This window comes from Manis javanica, chromosome 11 (genome assembly GCF_040802235.1).
Source record: "Manis javanica isolate MJ-LG chromosome 11, MJ_LKY, whole genome shotgun sequence".
NCBI lineage: Eukaryota > Metazoa > Chordata > Mammalia > Pholidota > Manidae > Manis > Manis javanica.
In genome coordinates this window covers 100,361,760-100,382,094 of record NC_133166.1, presented here as the reverse complement: position 1 = coordinate 100,382,094, position 20,335 = coordinate 100,361,760, and the positions used below count along the sequence as shown (strand labels likewise).

The 20,335-nt window shown below is 53.1% G+C and overlaps 1 protein-coding gene across 1 annotated transcript in view; it reads right to left on the bottom strand.

Annotated features, from left to right (window-relative positions):
- Positions 1 to 418: 418 nt before the first annotated feature.
- Positions 419 to 20,335, bottom strand: part of PLXNA2 (plexin A2) — a 201,046-nt gene continuing 181,129 nt past the window's right edge. Inside the window, exons 18-32 of the mRNA XM_017658745.3 lie at positions 19,572 to 19,811; positions 18,806 to 18,949; positions 18,302 to 18,536; positions 16,126 to 16,268; positions 15,182 to 15,450; positions 13,233 to 13,299; positions 12,882 to 13,028; positions 12,081 to 12,240; positions 11,598 to 11,701; positions 7,850 to 7,949; positions 6,688 to 6,878; positions 5,152 to 5,321; positions 2,535 to 2,747; positions 1,689 to 1,839; positions 419 to 934 (exon numbers count right to left, since the gene is read on the bottom strand). Of these exons, the coding sequence (XP_017514234.1) occupies positions 839 to 934; positions 1,689 to 1,839; positions 2,535 to 2,747; positions 5,152 to 5,321; positions 6,688 to 6,878; positions 7,850 to 7,949; positions 11,598 to 11,701; positions 12,081 to 12,240; positions 12,882 to 13,028; positions 13,233 to 13,299; positions 15,182 to 15,450; positions 16,126 to 16,268; positions 18,302 to 18,536; positions 18,806 to 18,949; positions 19,572 to 19,811 (2,430 nt within the window). The 3' untranslated portion in view covers positions 419 to 838. The remainder of the gene's footprint in view (positions 935 to 1,688; positions 1,840 to 2,534; positions 2,748 to 5,151; positions 5,322 to 6,687; positions 6,879 to 7,849; positions 7,950 to 11,597; positions 11,702 to 12,080; positions 12,241 to 12,881; positions 13,029 to 13,232; positions 13,300 to 15,181; positions 15,451 to 16,125; positions 16,269 to 18,301; positions 18,537 to 18,805; positions 18,950 to 19,571; positions 19,812 to 20,335) is intronic.

Below are 20,335 nucleotides of genomic sequence, written 5' to 3'. Positions count from 1 at the left end.
GCCAAAAGCATTGGTGCTCTATAGACGCCAGGCTCCTGTCCAGAGATGAGAATATACAGGTGTGTGGTTTGTAAAGCTCAATTTCCAGTCAGCCAGGTTGAGCCACTGACGGCTTTGCAATCTGTGCAAAGTTCTGTAGTTTCCACGCTCTTTCGGCTGCCAGGATAATTCCAGGCTTTACTGGCCTCTACGTTTGCGAAGTGTTTGGTGTGGACTTGTGCTCATTCTTCTCCTTCTGATTTTTTTTTTTTTTGATTTCAAGGGAAAGGAAGCAATCATTTTCCCTCCAGTTTCTCCCAGTATCTCTAGTAGGCTTTTTCTGGCCTTTGGAAACAGGACTTCCACAAGGAAGGAGGGGTGAAGGGGGGACAAAGAAGGCAGGGAACAGAAATCAGAAGTAAACAGAAGTTGGACGGGATTCACAGGGAGGCTTTTGTTTTATTTGTTTTTTTCCCCCTTTTTCTTAAAAAAAATTAAATAAAGTTCTCATTATTTCCCCAATATACATCAAATGAGTTTTCATGCAAAGCAGCAGTCACAGAGGCAGGAGCCAAGTACCCAGTTGGTGCCTCTCAGCTTGAAGAACCACCTTTTCTGCGCCCCCTGCTCCTCTCTGGGTCGGACTGGGGGTGGGAGACACCCAAGGGTCTCCCTGCAGGAAGCGGCTGTGACGGAAACTTGGCTGGCGTGGGGAGAGGGGCCTTCCCCTCTCCCCGGGTGGGGTCCCAGGGGACAGCAAGCTCTGGGGTCTGATCCCCTTCTCTCGTCCTTCCTTCTGAGACTCCCGGTGTGACAGCCCTCATGGGCCCCTCTGCTCGGGAACATGAGGCTCTGGCCCTCAGCTCTCAATGGACATGGCATTTATGAGCTGTTCAACCTTGTACGCCAGCCGCTGTCGCCGGGCCTGCTCATCCTGCTCCAAGGCCCCAATGAGCTGAGGAACGAAAACAAAGGTGGGGAAGACTTCAGGACTCCATCTGGAAGACGCCACTTGCCAAACCCTGAATCCTTCTGCCCCAGTGAACATAACCTTAAAAAATGGAAATAATTAACTGAATATATATGTGTGTCTATGTATATGTGTATGTGTGCATATGTATGTATATACCTTTGCCTGTATGTATATATGCATGTACAAATATACATATATTTGTATGCATTTAAAGTGTTTAAAACAATAGTTGGCATATAGAAAGTGCTATATAAGTGTTGACTATTATTATTATTATTATTATTACTAATATTACTTGCAGCCCCAATGCTAATGCATGACTTGTGACTTCCCTGAAGTCATAGGCATGGTGAGGTCCACCTGTCTATCTGAAATGTAACTGACAGCATGTGCCCAAGTGTGAAGAATAGCCTGATTCATTGTTTAAGGAAGAATGAAATTTTAGTCGTACAACACTTTGAACTAAAAACAATTATGTTACTAAAAGTGTTATTTATTGTATTAACAATGTGTGAAAGATAATGAAATGTTCAAGAAAGCGTTGGATGAATCAGGAGAGGTTAGGCTGCTTTCTAAAGGAATGGTAATGATTTTTGAGCTCTTGGGGTTTTGACTCCATGAATATGTTTTCTCAATTACCCTTTGCCGCGGTTATGTAAGGACCGAGCCAGGCATTCTGTCTCACTGCCTCGCGTGCTATGTGCTGGCTTCTGTCCCCTCCAGGGCCCCATCTTACCTCTTCGCTATATTTGCTGACATAGGAATAGATCTCATTGAGGGCACTCAGCATGTTGAACTCCACGGCGTGCAGACGGGACTGCTCAGCGAGGTAGGCATTCATGTCCTGGTCACTGATGGCGGGGAGCTTGGCGATGTCTGCGTAGTATCTGCCAGAGAGAGAGAGGACAGGCTCTTTGATGGGGACTCAGCAAACATTTGCCTAACCCTGCTCTGACAGGCCCCTTGAGAGCACGGGGTGTCCCCAGTTGCCCCTGTCTCCCCGTTTCTCTTCTAATGTGGTTTCCTCTGGCTTCTTGCCTCACACTGAGGTTGAGGCCTGGAGACTGATGCTCGCACTGAGGCTAGAATCCATCCAGCTGTGAACTTCTGGCTGCAGGGCCCCCCTGTCTCCTTCCCCTCTGCCGAGTGGTTAAAAGCCCAGACCCTGACCAGACTCCTTATATTCAAATCCCAGCACTGCTACGTGCTCGCTGTGTGACCTTGGGCAAGTTACTTAGGCTCTCTCTGCCTCCATTTCCTTATCAGTAAAATACAGATGACAGTAATACCTACTTCACAACTCTGGTGGATATGTTACTGAGATGATACATAAAAAATTCAGTCAGAGGGTTGGGTACTTAGTATGTTCTCAACAGACAGTCATTAGAATGATAGCGATCTGACTTCCAAGGGCACAAAATTTCCCTTTCTCCTCCAGCTGGAAGTTGGGACAAGGAGGAAGGGTGGGGGCATGAGAGCCCACGGGTGTCACACACACAGTTGCGTCCTGGGCAGTGAGGCCTCCAGGGCGGGGCATGGAGCAGGCGGCCGGGGCGCAGGCCTGTCCCGAGGGGCTGCTCACCTCTCCACCCAGCTCTTGTAGCTAGGGATGTCCTTGGCGTAGAGAAGCTTGTTGGAGGGCGAGTCCTTGCCCAGCCGGTGCTCTGATGTTGAGCACGAGTCCATGAAGGTCTGGGCCACCACGGAGAGGCAGGCGTCCGTGATGCTGCCCTTGTGGATGTCAAATACAAACTGGGGGTTCTTGATCACGTTCACCCAGAAGCGCAGAGGGAGGCTGTGGGAAAGGGCAGAGCAGAGCCTGGCCCGTGTACCTCTGCTGCACCCCCACGCTGTCCAGAAATATTCCTCCTCCTCCCCAAATGCCAACTCTCTCTCCAAAGGGCAAGGGAGCGAAATCACAGAAACCCAGCCAGGATGGCTCACTTAGCCCAAGCTGCTCCTGACCCTGGGAGAGCAGGATAGGCGCCATTGTACCCAACGGGGTACGGGGTACGACCCTGCTCTCTAACAACGGGGGTGGGGGTGTGTGTGGGCGTGGTGGGTTCCGTTCCCTCCAGGCCTCCATGCCCCCAGGGGAGCCCAAGTACAGAGAACCATACAATTTTCTCAGAGCCTCAGACAAAGCCACCAGGCTCCTCGAGTCCCTTCCAGCGCCCGTGGCCATTGTCCAGGGGGACCAGCCAGCAGCCCCCGCACTGCCTCCGAGTGGCACAAAGGGCGCCACCTGAGCTCCCCGCCCAGCCCGCCGCTGGCCTGGCCTGACTGGGCTGGGGAATGGGCTCCCCTGGGGGCAGCTCTTTCAAGCCTCTCCCCAGGGCTTTCTCCTCTCGGGGCTGGGCAGAGGGGAGAAGAGGGGCCGCTATTGGCCTGCTGGGAATGACTCAGTCGCTCGCAGCATTTCCCACCCCAAGAGGAACTCCTCAGTCGTTAGGAGAGTTCCTCTGCAACTCAGGAATTCACAATCAGAGGAGAATGAATTTTCTCTGCTCCTTAGGCCGTGAGGAGGATAAGCCTGTTTACTTCCCTTCAAAACCAGAGCAGCTGCTGTTTCTGCCGCCTTCTCCTACTCCAGCCGCCTCAGGCCCTTAACCCTCTGGGCCCCTCTGCGCAGGGAGCTCTGGGCCCTGGCTCCTCCTTCGGGCCCGAGATGGTGCTGTGGCAATCCAGCCTGCTTTCCTCCCCCCTCCTGCATCTCCTGGGGACTCTCAAGGACCCCAGTGGTCTCAGCTGTGCCAAGTCTTTGGAAAAGTCAGCCTTGCCCACTCCAAGCCCTTCCATTATTTCTGCTTATCTTTCAAAATGCAACAGGGTCTTTGATTTCCTGTAACCTAGGAGGAGTGGTGTCGGCTGAGAGGGGCTGCATCTCCCCACCTCCCCTTCCTCCAGCAGCTTTGGGGAGCTTTTAATATTCTTTCCTTGGATATTAGCTATTTGAAGTCTGGACAAAGGGACTCTTCTGACCACAACTCCAGGGTAGGGCATTTCTACGACTTGGGGCTGGCCAGCGACAGAAGGCACAGAGATGGAGAGAATCCAGAACTTTCTCCTGACTTCCCTGAAGTCGCCCACTTGCAGCGCTGGGCTGGGGAGTCCTCCAAAGCAGAGGAGACAGCGATGGCCCCGCCCAGCGAAGTGCCCTGTGGGCTCCTCACCCCAGACACCAGAGTCTCTCCCTTTCACCGGCTGAGATCAAAGCCACAGACCTCATAGGATCACAGCAACCCCAGGCCCGGAGAAGAGAGGGATATAGGGGGCTGGGTTTTTCCAGAGTGTTTTGCTGGTTGCTAGGACTTTTGATTCCCAAATAACAGCCGGGGCCCATCTGTGTCGGCTCTGTTTTCTGAGGAGAAGGCTGACTCCAGACAGCTGTGTGGGCTGCTTGCCCAACCCAAATGCCTGGACCTCCCTCTCCCTCCTCCGTACTCTTCCCTGAAGGAAGGTTTTTGACTCGGGCTCTTGGCCAGGCCCTGTCTGACCTGAAAGCCAGTTGTCAGATTGGTCTGTGGCCGCGGTTCAAACTGCAAGGCCTGCGGGAGCTGCTTCTCCCACCGCTGGGCCTGCTTGTGGAGGGCACCTTAGGGAAGGCAGCCTGCCTGCTGCTCCCCGAGAGCTATGGCGCCGGGGTAATAACTTGGCCTTAAGGGATCAAGTTTGCAGTGACATCCTCTTAGACGGTGGGCTCAAGTCTATAGCAGGTGCAAGCTTTCCCCAGCACTTTCCCAGGGGTGGAAGTTTAAGTCAGGGCTTCCCTGTCTCAGGAAGTGCCTTAGATTCTGCCCTCCTCAGAATGCCCGACATTGCTGGCTTTCAAGCTCTGCTGCCCAGTCTCAAGTGTGGCTCTCTGGGGTTCCTCCAGCAGCCTTTCCTGAGAACCAGAGGTCTGAGGCAGGGAGGAGGCACTTTTTGAGGAAGGGTCTCAGCCTGAAAGGGCACAGCTTGAGCGTGCATCCTGGTGCCAGGCCCCAAGCCAGACAGGCCCCACTTGGCGCCCGCAGCCTGGGGACCAGGCTGGTTCTTCAGAGCATATGTGCACTGTCTGTCCTAGGAGCCTTGGATTACGCGGCCACAACGGAGAACAGGCTTCCCCATCTCCCTGGCGCTGCTGGTCCCCGTGCCCTGCAGCATGCAGACTCTCCAGGCTGCAGCCCCTGCCCACCCCGGGCTCCCTGAGGGCTCACCAGTTGCTTTTCCATGTGTGCCGCACATCTGTGTCGTGGATGCTGTGTCTGTCCGCCTGCTCATCCAGGAAATCAAACATGTACTTGATGGCCAGGGGGAGAGCGCTGCCCCGGTGCACAGTGCTGAACAAGGTCTCAAACAAGTCATCCACAAACTTCTGCAGGGTGCCCTGTAGGTCGGGTGGTGGGAGAGCAAGAGGTGGAGGATGGGGCACTGCAGGCAGCAGATGGGCAGACCAGATGGTGCCTTGGACAGATCCTGCCTTGAAAATTGGTCTGTGAAGCCAGGCTGTGCAGACGGTGCAGTGAGTGTGGGGAGGGCTGTTGGGGTGCTGGGGAGGTGGGAGAGACCGGATGGGCTGTGGATTCCAGGGAATCCAACATGCAGGCACATGCCACGTTTATGCATGTGTCCATGCCAGGTGGGTGTGGGCACAGGGCATTCGCTAGGAAGACAGCAAGTGCTCTGAGTCCAGGCATCCTGCAGGAGAGGGAAGGTGCAGACTGGTACCAGCTGGTGTCTGAAGAACAAGCTGGGAGGCTGGGGGCTTCTGGCATGAGCGAGGCAGGGCCCCAGAGGGTCTGGCGGGAAGGTGTGAAGAGGCTTATGGTATTAGTGGCCTGAGATAAATGGTGTTTGGAGTGATCAGGTGGGAAAACACTAAGGCACAGCCCTGGCCCACGGGGCCTCAGGGTCTCTGAGGCAGGGACAAGGCTGGGCCTGGATACCACAGTTTACAGGTTCAAGAAACACCTCTGATGGAGAGGAAAATGTCTAGCTTTTTCTACTGTTTCTTCATTGGTCTTTTATTAGCATATCAGGGAAAGCAAAATTTGAGACATGTGGTCTGATGGTCTATTTCTGTGTCACTTCTGGGATCTGGTCTGAGAGCTGTAATCTGGATGCCATTGTTAGAATTTCAGCAACACTCTTGCGGGTCATTGGGGTAGAGCATTTGAAATCTAGTCTGTCCTGGCAAATATGGGCACATGATGGCCATACTTAGGGGCATATTTGTTCTCTGCTGGGGGAGCTGGAAGACAACTTAGATCACAGCTTCCAGCACTGCCTCATTCCCATCAATACTGAGGGATGGATGGCATGGACTAGGGAAGGGGGGCCTCCCCTGGGATTACTGGCAGGACCAGGCCTTCCTGCTTTTCCTCCCAGGAGGCCAGAAAGGCAAAGAAAAGGCAGTGATGGTGGAGGTTGGCTTATCTGTCCAATTAACACCAGTAAGGAAGCCCCAGTATCTTCCTAAGGCTCATGGAGACCCAGAGGTGAGAGAGCCATTCCTCTGAAGCATAGCGGTGGTCTTGAGGGGTGGGCCAGGAACAACCATATCCTTGTGATTTTTGCCAAAGGATAGGGGTCAGCAGAGGCCTGATCCCCTGGGGAGCCTGCCCTGGACTCCCACCTGCTTGTCCCCAGGGGGACAGGCTCCATGACATCCTTCCTATGCTGTGGTGGTGCTGGGGAGGGCAGGACGTACTCCTCTGGGGAGCCCTTCCTGGACTGGGCAGAGCGGGAGTTACCTTGGTGGCCAGCAGCCGCGTCAGGTAGATCTCAGACACCATCTTGCTGCCCCGGTCACCCTCCTTCTGGTCCCCGTGGTCATGGTTCTTCACCAGGTGCCACACCTTGACCCCGCTCTCCAGGTCCGGGGTGATCATGGGGGCCCGGGAGCGCAGGCTGTCAGGACTGCCTGTGTACCTGAAGGAGGAGTCTGAGAAGCGGACAGGGGCCTGTAAGGGACTGACCTCTTTCATCATCCTGCCTTGTAGAATCCTACAATCTCTGCCCTCCAGCGACACTCAGAATAAACTGGTTTCCATTAGGAGGGGACACATGGGACTTCATATTTGGTGGGTTATTTTAGGGACCCTTGGTTGGCATGAGGAGAGAGGAGCCTAAAATTTTATTTTTATTCTTTAAAGGATTTAGAAATTCTGTGAGCTGGAGAGACCCTTGGGGATTTGGGATTCTCCTCGCTCCCCTGACGATTCCGGCAAGGAATAATTAAGAGGTCAAATATTAACTGGGTATTTTCACAGGGGCTTTGATAAAAGTCTGGATACTAAGGAGCTAGAAGTTGTAAATGCTCCCTTTTGGGACTTAGTGGGGCCCTTGTTTCTTGGGGCCAAAAATACAGAATTGCCTAAGCCCTTTTTAGAGCCGCTGGCCTCAGTTCTAGGATGTACCCAAAACCAGAGAAAATGGAATAAGACACAGTGAAGCCCTGTAACCTCATTGTTGAGAGGGCACTGGGGGGCCTAGCACTCCTCGGGGGTGGATGGGCTAGGATGGCCAATTTGTTGTCCGTTTGGGACACTTTTGAGAGTAAAAAGGGCACTATTGATAATTTAGCCAGGACAACAGTCATAAAGTGGCATTGTATAAGGAACTGGCAGTATATGAACCCCCATCCAGGTTTCTCCTTCTTTCTGGGGCCCTCAAACCCCTCCGCCAGTACTGGACAGTTAAAAGGAGGGGCACAGGGTATACCGCCTGTGCCCACAGCTCTGAGGAGATGGGCTGCCCTGGGGATGTCTGGACTAGCAGGGCAGGGAAACAAATGACCAAACGCCTTTGACTGGAGGCGGGCGGCAGCGAGGGCATCTGCTGTCAGGAGGGCTGGTGACTGGTTCCTGGAGGGTCACGGGAGACTCCCTTCTGAGCTGCCTTCCTGGTCCTCACCATATCTGCTGATGGACGTCCGGGAGATGCTGGCAGATGCAGGGATGTTGTAGGAGGAGGTCTGCTTGGGGACCAAAGCCACCACGGATCTGTCTGACACCTGAGAAGGGTATGAAAGGTCCAGTGCAGGTGAATATAGGTATCTTGGGAAATTGAATAGCCAAGTACTTCTAGAAGGTCATGGAGTGGGTGTGGGGTAGAGCACAAGGAGGTCAGGAATACTAGAAATAACATTCCTGCTGTCCCCAGGTGCCACCTGTGGCTGTTAAGCATTGGAAATCTGCTTAGCCCCAAGTGAGACAGTCTCAGCTGACATGAGCTGTTAATGTGAACAATACACCCTGGGTTTCAATGGCTCAGCATGACTACCGTACAGGCGATCTCATTCATAAGTTTTATATTGATTACATGTTAAATGTAATTGTTTTAAATCAATTCAGTTAAATAAAATATATTGTGAACATTAATTTCATTGGTTTATTTTTACTTTTTAAATGTGGTTGGTAAGAAATTTAAAATTATGCACGTAGCTTGCATTATAATTCTATCGGATGGCACTGGGCCAGGCCTGGCGCCTCCCTTCAGCCTTGTGAGTTATGTAGAATTATTCCCATTTTCCAGCTGAGCAAACTGAAGCACTGAGAGGCTGAGGTCGCACGATTAATACATGGCGGAGCCAATATTTGTAGCCAGGTCTGCCAGGTTCCAGACCTGGCTACAAATCTTCCCGTTATACCCTAATTTTGGGATTTCATTTCAAGTCATGCTGGTCTGAAGCCCGTTTTCTCTTTCGGCTCTGCTTGCTTCCTGGCCTGAGTCCTTTAAAGCCTGGGTCACCTTGAGCAATGGGGCAGCTGCTCCCGGGGAGTCAGAGGGAAAGGTGACATCTTGCCCTGTCCTCTGTGGGGGTGCCCAGGCTCAGCACCCAGCCTGGAGGGAAAGGGGTGATAAATGAGGAGCCATATTGAAGACATTTGGGGCCATTTTGATTTAAGATTACCCTCCATCCAATAAAAATGGAGAATCCCCAGAATTGTGGCGATCCAATTAAACCCCTAACGCAGAGGGAATAAAACAGCTATAATAATGTTATGGGCCATAAAACATTCCTATTAAACCATTTTTTATTTTAACAATTTTTATGAACTTTATAAGCTTGATTTATAGCTGCACCAGTCGTAAAACCATCTTTCTGGGTCTTAAATTGTCAGCCCCTCTCTCCTACCAAAAAAGAATTAAATGTTGAGAAGTCGAACTATAAATGAACATTAGTGCTAACGGGATTCCCTGATAGCCAGTTTTAGTAGTGGTGTTTAATTTTACCCTCCCTATAAATCTGTGGGAGCCCGGGAAGTTTTTTAACATCTCTTTGTTAATTAAGATTATGCAAATTTTCTCCTGTGGGGTCTCGGAGGACCTTGGCCTCCAGGGAGGGTCACGAGAGGGCAGTGCTGTGACTCAGTGGCATAAAGCTGCAGGGTCATGTACATCCCAGCTGGGGCACCTCCTTGTACTGCCAGCAGTTCAGTCTCAGCACCCGGACTGGAGTTCCCCGCCTCTGCCTTTCGGGAGGAGCTCTCCTTGCAACTGACAGCCTAGAAATGATACTTTGAAGCCTGGCAAGGGCAGGGGTTTACCCTCCCAGGAAGAACAGAACACATTATCATTTATGGCTTGTTGTCACCGAAGGGAAGATTCACAAGGTGACTTGAATGACCACAGTTCAATTCAATTCCAGGTCTTGTCAGTAAATCTCTCTTTTGGCCTCAGTTTTTCTTCCTTTTGACCAAGAGGCAATGCAAATCGGTGGTCAAGATGCCTGGCTGGGTCTGACCTTGGCTCTGCCACTTACACGCTACACAACTTTGGGAAATTCACTTAACCTCTCTGTGCCTCAGTTGTCTCATGTGTCACTGGGGATAATCATGGTGTCTAGGTTTGTCATGAGGATTCGAGGAGTCAGGACACGTCAAGGCTGAGAGCAGTGCCTGGCACCCAGTGAGCTCTCAGCAAGTATTGGCATTAGTGGTGCATTGCGAGCACCAGCAGCCTAGGCATCTCCCAAAGGGAAGACAAAGCCCCGCTGTCCCCTGTCACTCAGGGCCAGCATGTGGGAAGTACCTCACAAGCAGCAAAGCTCAGTAAATATTTGAGCAATGAATGAATACATGAATGATAAATGACATCAGGGAATTGAAAGTGCTTTGTATGGTAAGCACTGTAAGTACAAAATATTCCATTTTTCTGATTGGGAGCCACAGGATGGACGGTCCAGGAACAATCGTGAGGGCGCCACAGGGAAGAAATTCCCATTTCTGTCCTAGAGAAACTTACGATTTGGGGGCCTAATGTTATTTGCTTCTGGGTTTTCTTCAGCTCCAACTGGTTCATTACAACTTTCTACAGGGTGCGCCAGGCTCTGTGTGCAGTGGTGGTGGTGGGGTGGCCGTGGACTCCACAGAGAATGGCCATAGCCACCTCGGTGCAACTGTACCTCTGAGGTACCTCACCTACTGAGCCTAGTCCTTCCAACCACCTTCACAGGTCGGGGTTCTTATCCCCATTTTATAGATAAGAAGCCCGAGATTAAGAGACACTGAAGTTAAACTACCAGGGAGTGGGGAAGGCGTTAAATACTGCTTGAAAAGCTTCTGTTCTTTCCACTACACCACAGTTCCTCCATCTTGGGGGGTCCTGTCAGGGCGTCAGCATATAGGCATAAAGGCCAGAGAGGTGGAGAGGAGTGTTTTGGGGTCTCCCCAGTGTCCCCCACCTCAGGTGCCTCCGAGCCAGCTCCTGTTGGTTGTCAGGGCCCCTGGTGGCATGGTTGATGGCAACTCAGTGCTTGCCAGCCCAGCCTGCCAGGCCTTGTGAGCCCTCCCTGTGTGAGGCGTGGACCGAGGTGGATGCTAGGAGGATGCTGGGAAGGTACAGGCAATGCCGCTGGGGTTCGCAGCCCGAGGCACTTCCTCTGGCTGGTTTCGCTTTCCATATGTCTCTCATTCCCAGCTTCTATTTTAGTATTTTTCCTGAATCCCAACCAGCCTACCTGTGCTGAATCTTCCAGAGACCCGCTCCCCCCACCACCCGGCCCCGCCATGAGAGGTTACCAAGGAGGGAAGGGGGCTGGGGTGGGAGAAGATACTCCTGGATCTTTTGTTCTTTTGCTGGAATTGCTTTGTGACTATTCATTCAGTGTGTCCGCCACTGTGCTAAGCACTTTATCTACCTTATTTAATCTATTCCACACACCTTTATAGGCAGGGATCACCATTCACCCCATTGGACAGATGAGAAGGAAGGTTAAGTAATTTCCCCAAGGACACCAGCTAGAATGCAAGACTAAGGGCAAGTCTAACCACATCCCTGCCCCACTGCAAGTGAGAAGTGTGAGCTGCACTGATAAGATGCCAGAGAGAGAAAGCAGCTACCTGCGGTAGGCGTCCTCGTGGAGGACCTCACGGTAACCACAGAGACACACGGGATAGAAATGCCCAGCCTTACCCCAGCCTAGAGAGGCCAGCTGCTCAGCTTGGAATCTGGCCACTCATGCATTCGGTACATTCCCTCAGCCATGCTTAGGGGCAGCCGTGGCTGACAGCCACTGCTTTAGGCTCAGGAAGGAGGAGGAAAGCGGAGATAAACAAAACCCCTTTTAGGCTGCTGAGGGCCTGAGAGCAAACCATGGAGGACAGGGAACATTCTTGGAAGACAAAGGCCCTAGACCTGCTGAGGGGCTGCGTCCAACCTGATAATGCACCAGCGTGTTGAGCCTCTTCCAGTCACCCTCGATCTTGGTGGTGATGTCCTCATCCTGCAGCACGACCCTGGCTATCCGGCCTTGACGCCACTCTGGGTAGAGGGGGCGGTGCACATAGCAGTGTGAGGGCATGGGAGCTGTGAGCCAGGATCTCCCAGTCCTGTCTTCTCCAGGGACCTGCAGGCTGGTGCCACCCAGAGAACTTAGAGACGACCCAGGCTCCACAGGGCCAAGACAGCTGGGGAGAGGTGTGGGCCTCCCTGGAGGCAGCCACATCTGCCAGGCAGTGCCCTGGAGAAGTATTCACATGGTCCCTTGCCCGGGCAGGACCCAGCTGCACCCAAGGAGGGGCTGCATTGCAGGGCAGAGGGTGGGGCTTCCCGTCTTCCCCTCCCATCCCACAGCCTGAATACCGGCCTAGAACTGGCTTTTTCATCCCTGGCCCCGCTGCCCCAAGGCCAGGCCTCCTACCCAAGTCCATGTCAGCAGCCCGAGGCCGCTGGGAGTAGGGCACATTCTTATAGACGGCATCAAGGATCTTCTCCTTGACCTGTGTGATGGTGTCACAGTTTAACACCTTCACTGGGATCTCTGGACTGTTCTCGTTGTCCGGGTTGACACAGTTCAGTATCTACAAGTGGTGATAGAAGGGGGCAATGATAGGAGTTGAAGGAGTGGTCTGGGGAGGGGGGAGCTGGGCCTGGGCATCTTCTCTGTCCAAGGCTCACTCCTTTACAGGAGAAACAGGGGGGCCTCTCTGGCTGTGCCTCAGTTTCTGTGCACCTTCCTGCCATCTGCCAAATGACAGCCAGAATCATTATGCCCACCCCTTCTTTCTCAAAGAACTGGGACTCTACTTTCCAGTTCCTGGATAGCTCAGGGGAGACTGCTGTCCTGGAGGTGTCCTAGGGGTTTAGAGATGGCTCCAGGTGTATTGAGGGCTGGCCACCCACTTCCCCAAAGCATCTGTATTAGGCATAAGCAGACTTACACTCTTTATCATAGTGCAAATTTCCCCATATCTAATGGTGGGTGATCTCCCCCACCCCCATTACTATCTAGAGTAAACTGAGGCAGAGAATGCTCTTGGGGGCCACCCAATGAGATGGTGTATCTGCCTCACTCTGGTCCACTTAGCCTACCCCTTGGCCATGCACCCAGGCCAGCCTCCCAGGCTCCTTACTGACCCCTCAGATTGGCTTTGTGCTCCAAGAGCAGAGTACGGGCCGGAGGCAGGAAGCTTGCACATCCCCCGGCTTCCGGCCTCCTTACCAGCGTCTTGTACTCTATCTGCTGCCGGATGAGCTTGTCCTCACTCAGGGAGTAGCGCGCTTCGCCCGTAATGGCGTCGATGGGGCCCTTCTCCATCTGCTGCTTGATGGCGCAGTAGAGCATGAAGAGCGGCTCCCCGGCACATTCCTGTGGGCACAGGCAGAGCATGGGCATGTGGCCCCACCAGCCTCCTCCCCTACATCTCCTCGACTGTGTTCCTCGGCCCTCTTGGCTTGGGAGCACCCCGGCTGTGCAGGTTCCTGTTCCTGAGGGGCACCCCGCTGCAGCTCTGAAGGCCGGGCTCAGAGAAACAACTCCCCATTTGGCTCCTGGCTCCAGGCCCTGGCTCACCTTCAGGAACTTGTGCAGGAGGAAGGCAAACCAGTTGGTCAGCATCTTCTCAGCCACAGACTCTGTCCTGGGGAGAGAGAAGGTATGAGCGGCAGGCCTTTATGGAGGGCTCTCGGAGGGGCCTGGACTGTGCTGTGCACCACGGCCCAAGAAAACAATAGGGCACCAAAGGCCAGCATGCTGGTAACTAAAGTGTGCTGTTGGGCCACAGGTTTCTTCTTTCCTGGCTTCTGTCTCCTGTGCCAACCCAGTGGTACTGAGGGTGTGCAGATAAAGGTGTCAAGTACCCCATCCCAGAGAGCTATCAAATACCAGGCTCCCCACATCCTTCTGGCCTCAGGGTGATAAATAGAGCTTCTCTGATCCTCTGGGATTTTTTGCATGCCTGAATAGTCTTTTGCATACCCAGAAGGTCCCTGGTACCCATCCCTCCAAACACTCAGAATCAGACTGCCTAGGTTCAAGTCCTGACCCTGCCATGTACCAGCTGTGTGACCTTGGGCAACTCTTTTCAGCTCTCTGGGTTCAGTTTCCCCATCTCTAAATGGGGACAATAATAATATCTATACCTCGAGGTTGCTGTCAGGGTTGAATAAGTTAATATAAGTAAAGTGCTAAGAATAGTGCCTGGAGCCTGGTGAGCACTACTTAGCTTTAGCTGGCATTACTGCTGTCACGTGGGGTAGTGGGTCCCAGCCCCTCAGAGGTAGAGCAGTGTGTGTAAGTGTTTAGCTGATGGGGATCTGCTTCTGCAAGCAGTTCCCTTCCACCACCCCAACCCGGGGCTGCAGACCTGGGGACCTGGGAAGGAACAAAGCGGCTGTGACAGACCCTCAGTGATGGGGATGCCGAGGGGTCTTTTAACTCCCTGCACGTGGTGCAAATTATACCCTCTGGTTGCCATAAATCCCAGGCATTTGCCAGGGCTGCTCAGCAATCTGGGCCTGGGAGAGACTGCAATGGCAGAAGAAATTGTAGCTTTCTCTCCTGGCCCCTCCCAGCACCCTCTCCCAGCATTGTGCCTGAGATTAGCTCTAATTTAAATACAACAGTTCTTAATGAGAGTTTCTAATACTCAGATTGGCAGGATGGGGGCTCAGTACTCATAAAACAAAGCCCTTCTTTCTCCCTCCTCACCCCACGTGGGCTCTAGGAGCTGGAGACCTTGCTAGGAGCAGGTTAAAGAGGTGGGTGGTGGAACGCCAGCAATCCCTGCTGCCAGAGGAGCTCCAAAGCTCTGCTCTGTGGGTTTGGGGGATGGATGCCAAGGTCTGCAATCCCCTATTCTGCCAGGACAATGGCAACGGGGGAAGGAGTGTGTGGTGGATGCTGGTGATTCAGATCCCGGAACGGGGAGCAGAAGGGATAGCCTGCTCACACTGGCCAGCCTGGCGCTGTCCAGCAGAACCTTCTGTGATGATGGAAATGTTCTCTATCTGTGCTGTTCAATTTGGTGGCTAGTATGTGGGGACTGAGCACTTGGAATGTGGCTAGTGCATGGAAGAACTGAATGCTGCACTTTATCTCATTTTAATGAATGGCCCCACGTGGCTATTGTGTGGGACAGCACAGCTTCAGGGACACAGGGAGGGAGAGAGACCATGTGACAGATGTTATCGGTGCCGTTTTGTCAATGAGAAAACTAAACAGCAGAGAGGCCACGTCACTGGCCCAGGATCCCACAGCCAGCAGGTGGCTAGCTGGGGCTCAAGCTGAGGCCCGTGCTCCTCCATCCCCGAGCAGCTGCAGATGCTGCACAGCCACGTGGGCCGGGGGAAGATCAGATTCCGTACTGTGCGATGTGCAGACACAGGACACAGGCTGCTCTGCATGGATGTCATCTCTGGGAATGGGAGCCTCTCATGCCGCTCGTGGGGACATGGTCTAACGAGGCTCTGGGTCCTTCCTGGGCACCCACCGCCCTCCCCACCCCCTGCCGCAGGTCAGACCTCCGGAGCAGCAGCTTGGGATGGTTCTTGTTCTCCAGGTTCTTATCGATGAGGTCAGAGAGCAGCTGCTTGAGGACGTCGGTGGCGTACTCCAGGCGGCCCTGCAGGCCGGTCATGACGAGCGAGGCCACGTTGCCGCGGTCGCGCATGGAGAAGCCGCGCTGGGCCTCCAGCGTGCGAATGAAGGTCAGGAGGAATGCTTTGTTGTTGATGAGCTGGGCAAAGAGCTTCAGGGCCTTCTCCACACGCGGCTGCCCGTTTCCCTGCACCTGGGTGGACACGCGCGCACCCTCAGAGCCCAGCCCCCAGCCTGTGCTCTTCTTGAGGGTCTTTGCTGCTGACAGCATCAGCAATGGAAATCTGTCCCCAACACCTACACCCACTCACCCCGTTTCCCCAACCACGGTGATGTGGGAATGGCTGGTGTCTGAAGCCTGTAGTCTGCTCTGACTTTCCACTGTGCTGGGGGGGTTGGGCTCCGGCCGGGGCCCTCGCGGGTGGGGGTATGCCCGCCGCCTGATTTCCCAAGCGTACGCTGGGAGTTAGTTACCCTATCAGACTTATTCGGTTTACTAGTCTCCCCTTAATCCCTTCTCCTCTGCTTTGTTATCTTTAGTAAAACAAACCAATGAATGAATACACCTCACAGAATCATAGGTCTTTCCTTAAGCTACCTTAAACCCATTTGAGAATGAGGCAGAATCTTAATTAATTCTGTCATTAATTAAAAAATAACAATGAGCTTTTCCTGGAATCACCCCAAAGGGCCTGGGTGCCCCCCTTTGGCTGTGATCTTCCCAATCAGAATATTCTTGTTGTGGCCATGCTATTGATAGGCTATTTCTGCTGCTCGCCCTGACCTTCCTTCAAGCCGCTGGGCCCCATCGGCCTTTCTAGCAAGCCCAGGCCCTGCATCCCTGCTGGGCGAGGGAGGCAGGCATTACCTCCAGTTCCCGCAGGACGGGGTGGTCCTCGATGCCGGGGAAAAGGACTCGCATGGCATAGGTACGGTAGTCCAGGTAAGGGATTCCTGAGCGGTCCAGGTCGCTGGTCAGCTCATTGATGTCTGTCTGGAGCTCGGCAAAAGCTAGGGAAGTGCAGTGGAGACTGAGTGGCCCCAGAGGGGAACCCAGGCAGGGGACGGGAAATGCAGGAGAAGGCTGTGGAGCTGGACAGGGGGCGTCAGGGCAGGGAAGGTCACAGGGCTGTGTCTGCAGGGCGGGTGTGCTCTCTCCAGGTTACCTTTATGAGGTGGTGGGAATATGGGCAATTTTTATTATCTCCTCCTCTATGCTTAGCAACAATTTTGAGTTTTCTTTCTATGTATCACAGGTGTAGTGGAAACAAGAAAAGGAAACAGCACCATGACTGGTCATGTAGACGTGCGGGCATTGGCAGCAGGCGAGGGAGCAGGGCAAAGACCAGAGCATTGCTTTGCTCCCCTTCTGCAAGCAAGAGGATAAGTCAGGATGCAGAAACCTTGGGGGAAGATGTAAACCCAAACCACCATAACATACCACTTCACGCCCATTAGGATGGTTATCATTAAAAACGGAAAATAACAAATGCTGGTGAGGATAGGGAAAAGTTGGAACCCTTGCGCACTGCTGGGAACGTAAACTGGTGCAGCTGCTCTGGAAACCAACTTGGTGGTTTCTCAAGAAATTAGACACAGAAGTACAGGATGATCCAGCAACTCCACTCCCAGGTTTACACCCAAAACGACGGGCAGCAGGGACTTGAGCAAATACTTGTACACTCTTGCTCATAGTAGCATTACTCATGGTACTGAAAGGTGGAGACAACCCATGTCCACTGCCAGATCTGGATAAAATGTATGTGGTGTATATAGTCTATGAAGGTGGTAATACATTCAGCCTTAAAAAGGAATGAGATTCTGACATGTTGCAACAGAGATGCACACTGAGGACACGTTAATGGAAATAAGCCAGACGTGCAAGGACACACGCGGGAGCACCTCCACCGTATGAGTCCACTTACGTGAGGTTTCTACAGTTGGCAAACACATACACAGAAAGTGGGATGGTGGGTACCAGCAGCTGAGGGTTCGTTGTTTAATGGGTACTGAGTTTCAGTTGGGGAAGAAAAGAAAGCTCTGGAGGTGGATGGTGGTTATGGTTGCACAACAGTGTGAATTTTAGTGCCACTGAACTGAGAGCCCTGGGGTTTAGAGACAGTGAGAGCTGCAATGGTAAAGCTTATGTTATATATATTTCAATACACACATGCATGTGTGTGAAACTGGGAGCAACACCAAATGCAGCCCTGGGGTCCCCTAGCCATCAGGCCCCAGACCAACAGGGAGCATCCCCTTGGTGGCAGGCCTGTTTTCCTGCTACCCACCCCTCCAGCTCTGGCACCGGGAGGAGGGGAGGCACTGCTGCCCACCTTTCCCCAGCCCAGCTCTTCCGTTTCATCCTACAGAGGGCTGGTTTCTCATCCTGACTTTTGCAGCAAAAGGGAAAATGTTTTGATTTGTAATTGAAGTGTTTACTCAGAGAGCCCACTGGGTCCTTAGCCTGGAGATGCCAGGTATAGCTGTGACCTTGCAGCTCTGGCTGTGTGGGAGATGTAAGAAAATATAGTGTCCACGCCCACACACACCCCCAACAGCAAGCGTGGCCTTCAGGGGCCCAGCCTGCAGCATGGCTGGAAAATAGCCGCAGGGGAGAGGTGGACTGGGAGGCGGGTAAGGTGCTTGCCTGCCTTTCCTGTAGCTCCTTCCACATGCTCTATGCAGTTATGCAAGAAACAGGAGCTGGGCACTCCCATTTGGGGGCTCTAGAGTCAGACAACAGGGCGTGGGAGGCTCTGTGGGGAGACTGAGGCCCTGAGAGGGAGAGGAAGGTGGCCAGCCTGTGGGGTGAGTCAGGGGGCCCAGAACAATGTGGTCAGGCCTGGGGCCTCACTGTGGGCATTCTTCATAGGACTTCTCTGGCTCTACAGGCAAAGGAAGTTTCTAGGAAAACAGACGTCAAAGTGGAGTGTGAAGGCACGGGGTGGGAGGGATGGAAGTAGAGATAAGAGCTGTTTGTCGGGGGTGCTTCATGAGGCTGGTGAAGAAAGGGGTCCAGGAAGCACAGGAGAGCCTCCGCTCACCTTCTTTACACTCCAGGGCCACCCGGGACTCCAGGTTGTCCATCTGCATTTGCAGCCTCTTGAGAGTGAGGTCATTTTCTCGAGACTTCCGCTTGTAGGCAATGAGGACGATGATGACAATGATGAGCAGGAGGCTGCCGCCCGCTGCGATGCTGACGATGGCTGGCAGGGTCAGCAAGCTGTCCGAGATGACGCTCACCGAGCCGGGAGAGAACACCATCCCGCCCACGTGGACCTGTGCACGGCAAACACACAGACGCCGTCGAACCCTGGTCTGCCATGGGATCCTTATTGTTTCAGAAAGGACATGAGAGACCACAGCCACACAGTGCAGTTTGGATACAAAACAACTTCCTGCTTATCATCTGCCTGTCTGTGTTCTCAACTTCCACCCATTTTGATACAGGACGTGGAGGTGTGGAGACATGGAGGACGTGTGAGAAAGAGCCTTTCTTCGTGATGGATCCTGCATGCATGGTGAAGACTGGAGGAAGTAGCACTCACCATGACCTTGTGCTGCCCGGTGAGGTTGGGAGGCTCGCAGAGGAGCTGGGTCTCGGACACGGTGACAGCACACGGCGTGTCTCCGATAAGCACTGTGTAGTTGAGTTTGGCACCACCAGAGGCAGGAGGGCAGAGGTTTTTGCCCTGCAGATAACAGAATCTTAATAGGAATAACTGACATGTGCACAAAGACGTTAATTGCCTGTTTTGAAAGAGGTTAAGGAGACGGGGGAAGGCAGCCAGGCAAAAACCAATAGATGACTCCACGGTAAGTGTCCAGAGAGGACTTCAAACGGCCACAATTTAGAGAGAAAGGAAAAATGAAGAGAGGAGAGAAAGGGAGGAAGTGGTTGGGCAAGAGAAAGGGGAGACAAGATACTCGGCAAGTGAAAATTTGGAGGCAGACACATGGGATATAAATGAAAGTGGCGGAGAAAAACAACACTTGGACCGATAGTCCCAGGAAACCATGACCTTCTGAAATATGCATGGTTACACTGGCCATGGGAGTGGCCAATTAAAGGAAATGTTTACTTCCAGTGCACTGAAGAACTTTTGGGTCCACAGGCTCAGAAGAACAACACAAATACTCTGAAACGTTTCTTGAGAATCCCAAGGGCAAGATCTATCGCTCAATGGGTCAATAGGTATAAATAAGCCCCCCTTCCAGGGAGATGACAGCTTTGCAAGTCTGTAAGTGTAGCAAGAACAAGAAAGGCCAGGAGATGGGGCCCCCACCGTCACTGCACGGGACAGGCATGCCTACCTTCAGAATGATGGGGGATCCCGGTTTCTGATCCAAGACTCCAGTAGGGCTGAGAAGTTCAAAGGTTGGGTTGGGGTAGTAGATGAACTTGGTGTCGTTGTAAATGAGCAAGGACTGGACGTTGTTAAAGACGAATCCAAACTCGTCTGGCCGTTCCACAGTGTCCAGGCCGGGCCGGTAGTCCGTGGTCAGAGAGGGTGCCAGGCAGGTCAGGGTGGTGGTGTTCACGACTTTACACACCTGGAAGGCCCGGGGCGCAGACTTCAAATGCTGAGTGGGCGAGGCTGGGGCTCACAGTACTGCCTCCGCCCTGGGCCCGCTTTGGCCTGTCACCATTAGGTCACTTGCTTGTTTTCATTAGATGGTGAGCCCCTTGGGGAAAAGGCCTGAGGAGGCTTGGGGGTGGAGAGGTGCATTTCAACCTCATTCATTCACCAACACACTTGAGCACCTATTGTGTGCCCGGCATGTGCTAGGACTTGGGGCTGTCTAGTGGACTGGGCGCAGTCTGCAGGAGGGGCATGTAACTGAGCGGGCATTACAGTGCGGTCCTGGCAGAGGACCTGGGGCACAGGAGGGCCACTGCACCATGTGGATGTGTGGATGATGTGAGAAATGCCCAGGCGGGGAAGCACCACCTACTACCTGGGTATCTGCTTGTGGGCAGGAGCATGGGGTGGGCATGCATAGCTTGAAGCAGGTGAGGGAGGCCCAGGGAGCTTCCCCTTGGAAGCAATGAATGAAACTTGATCTGAGGAAAGTAG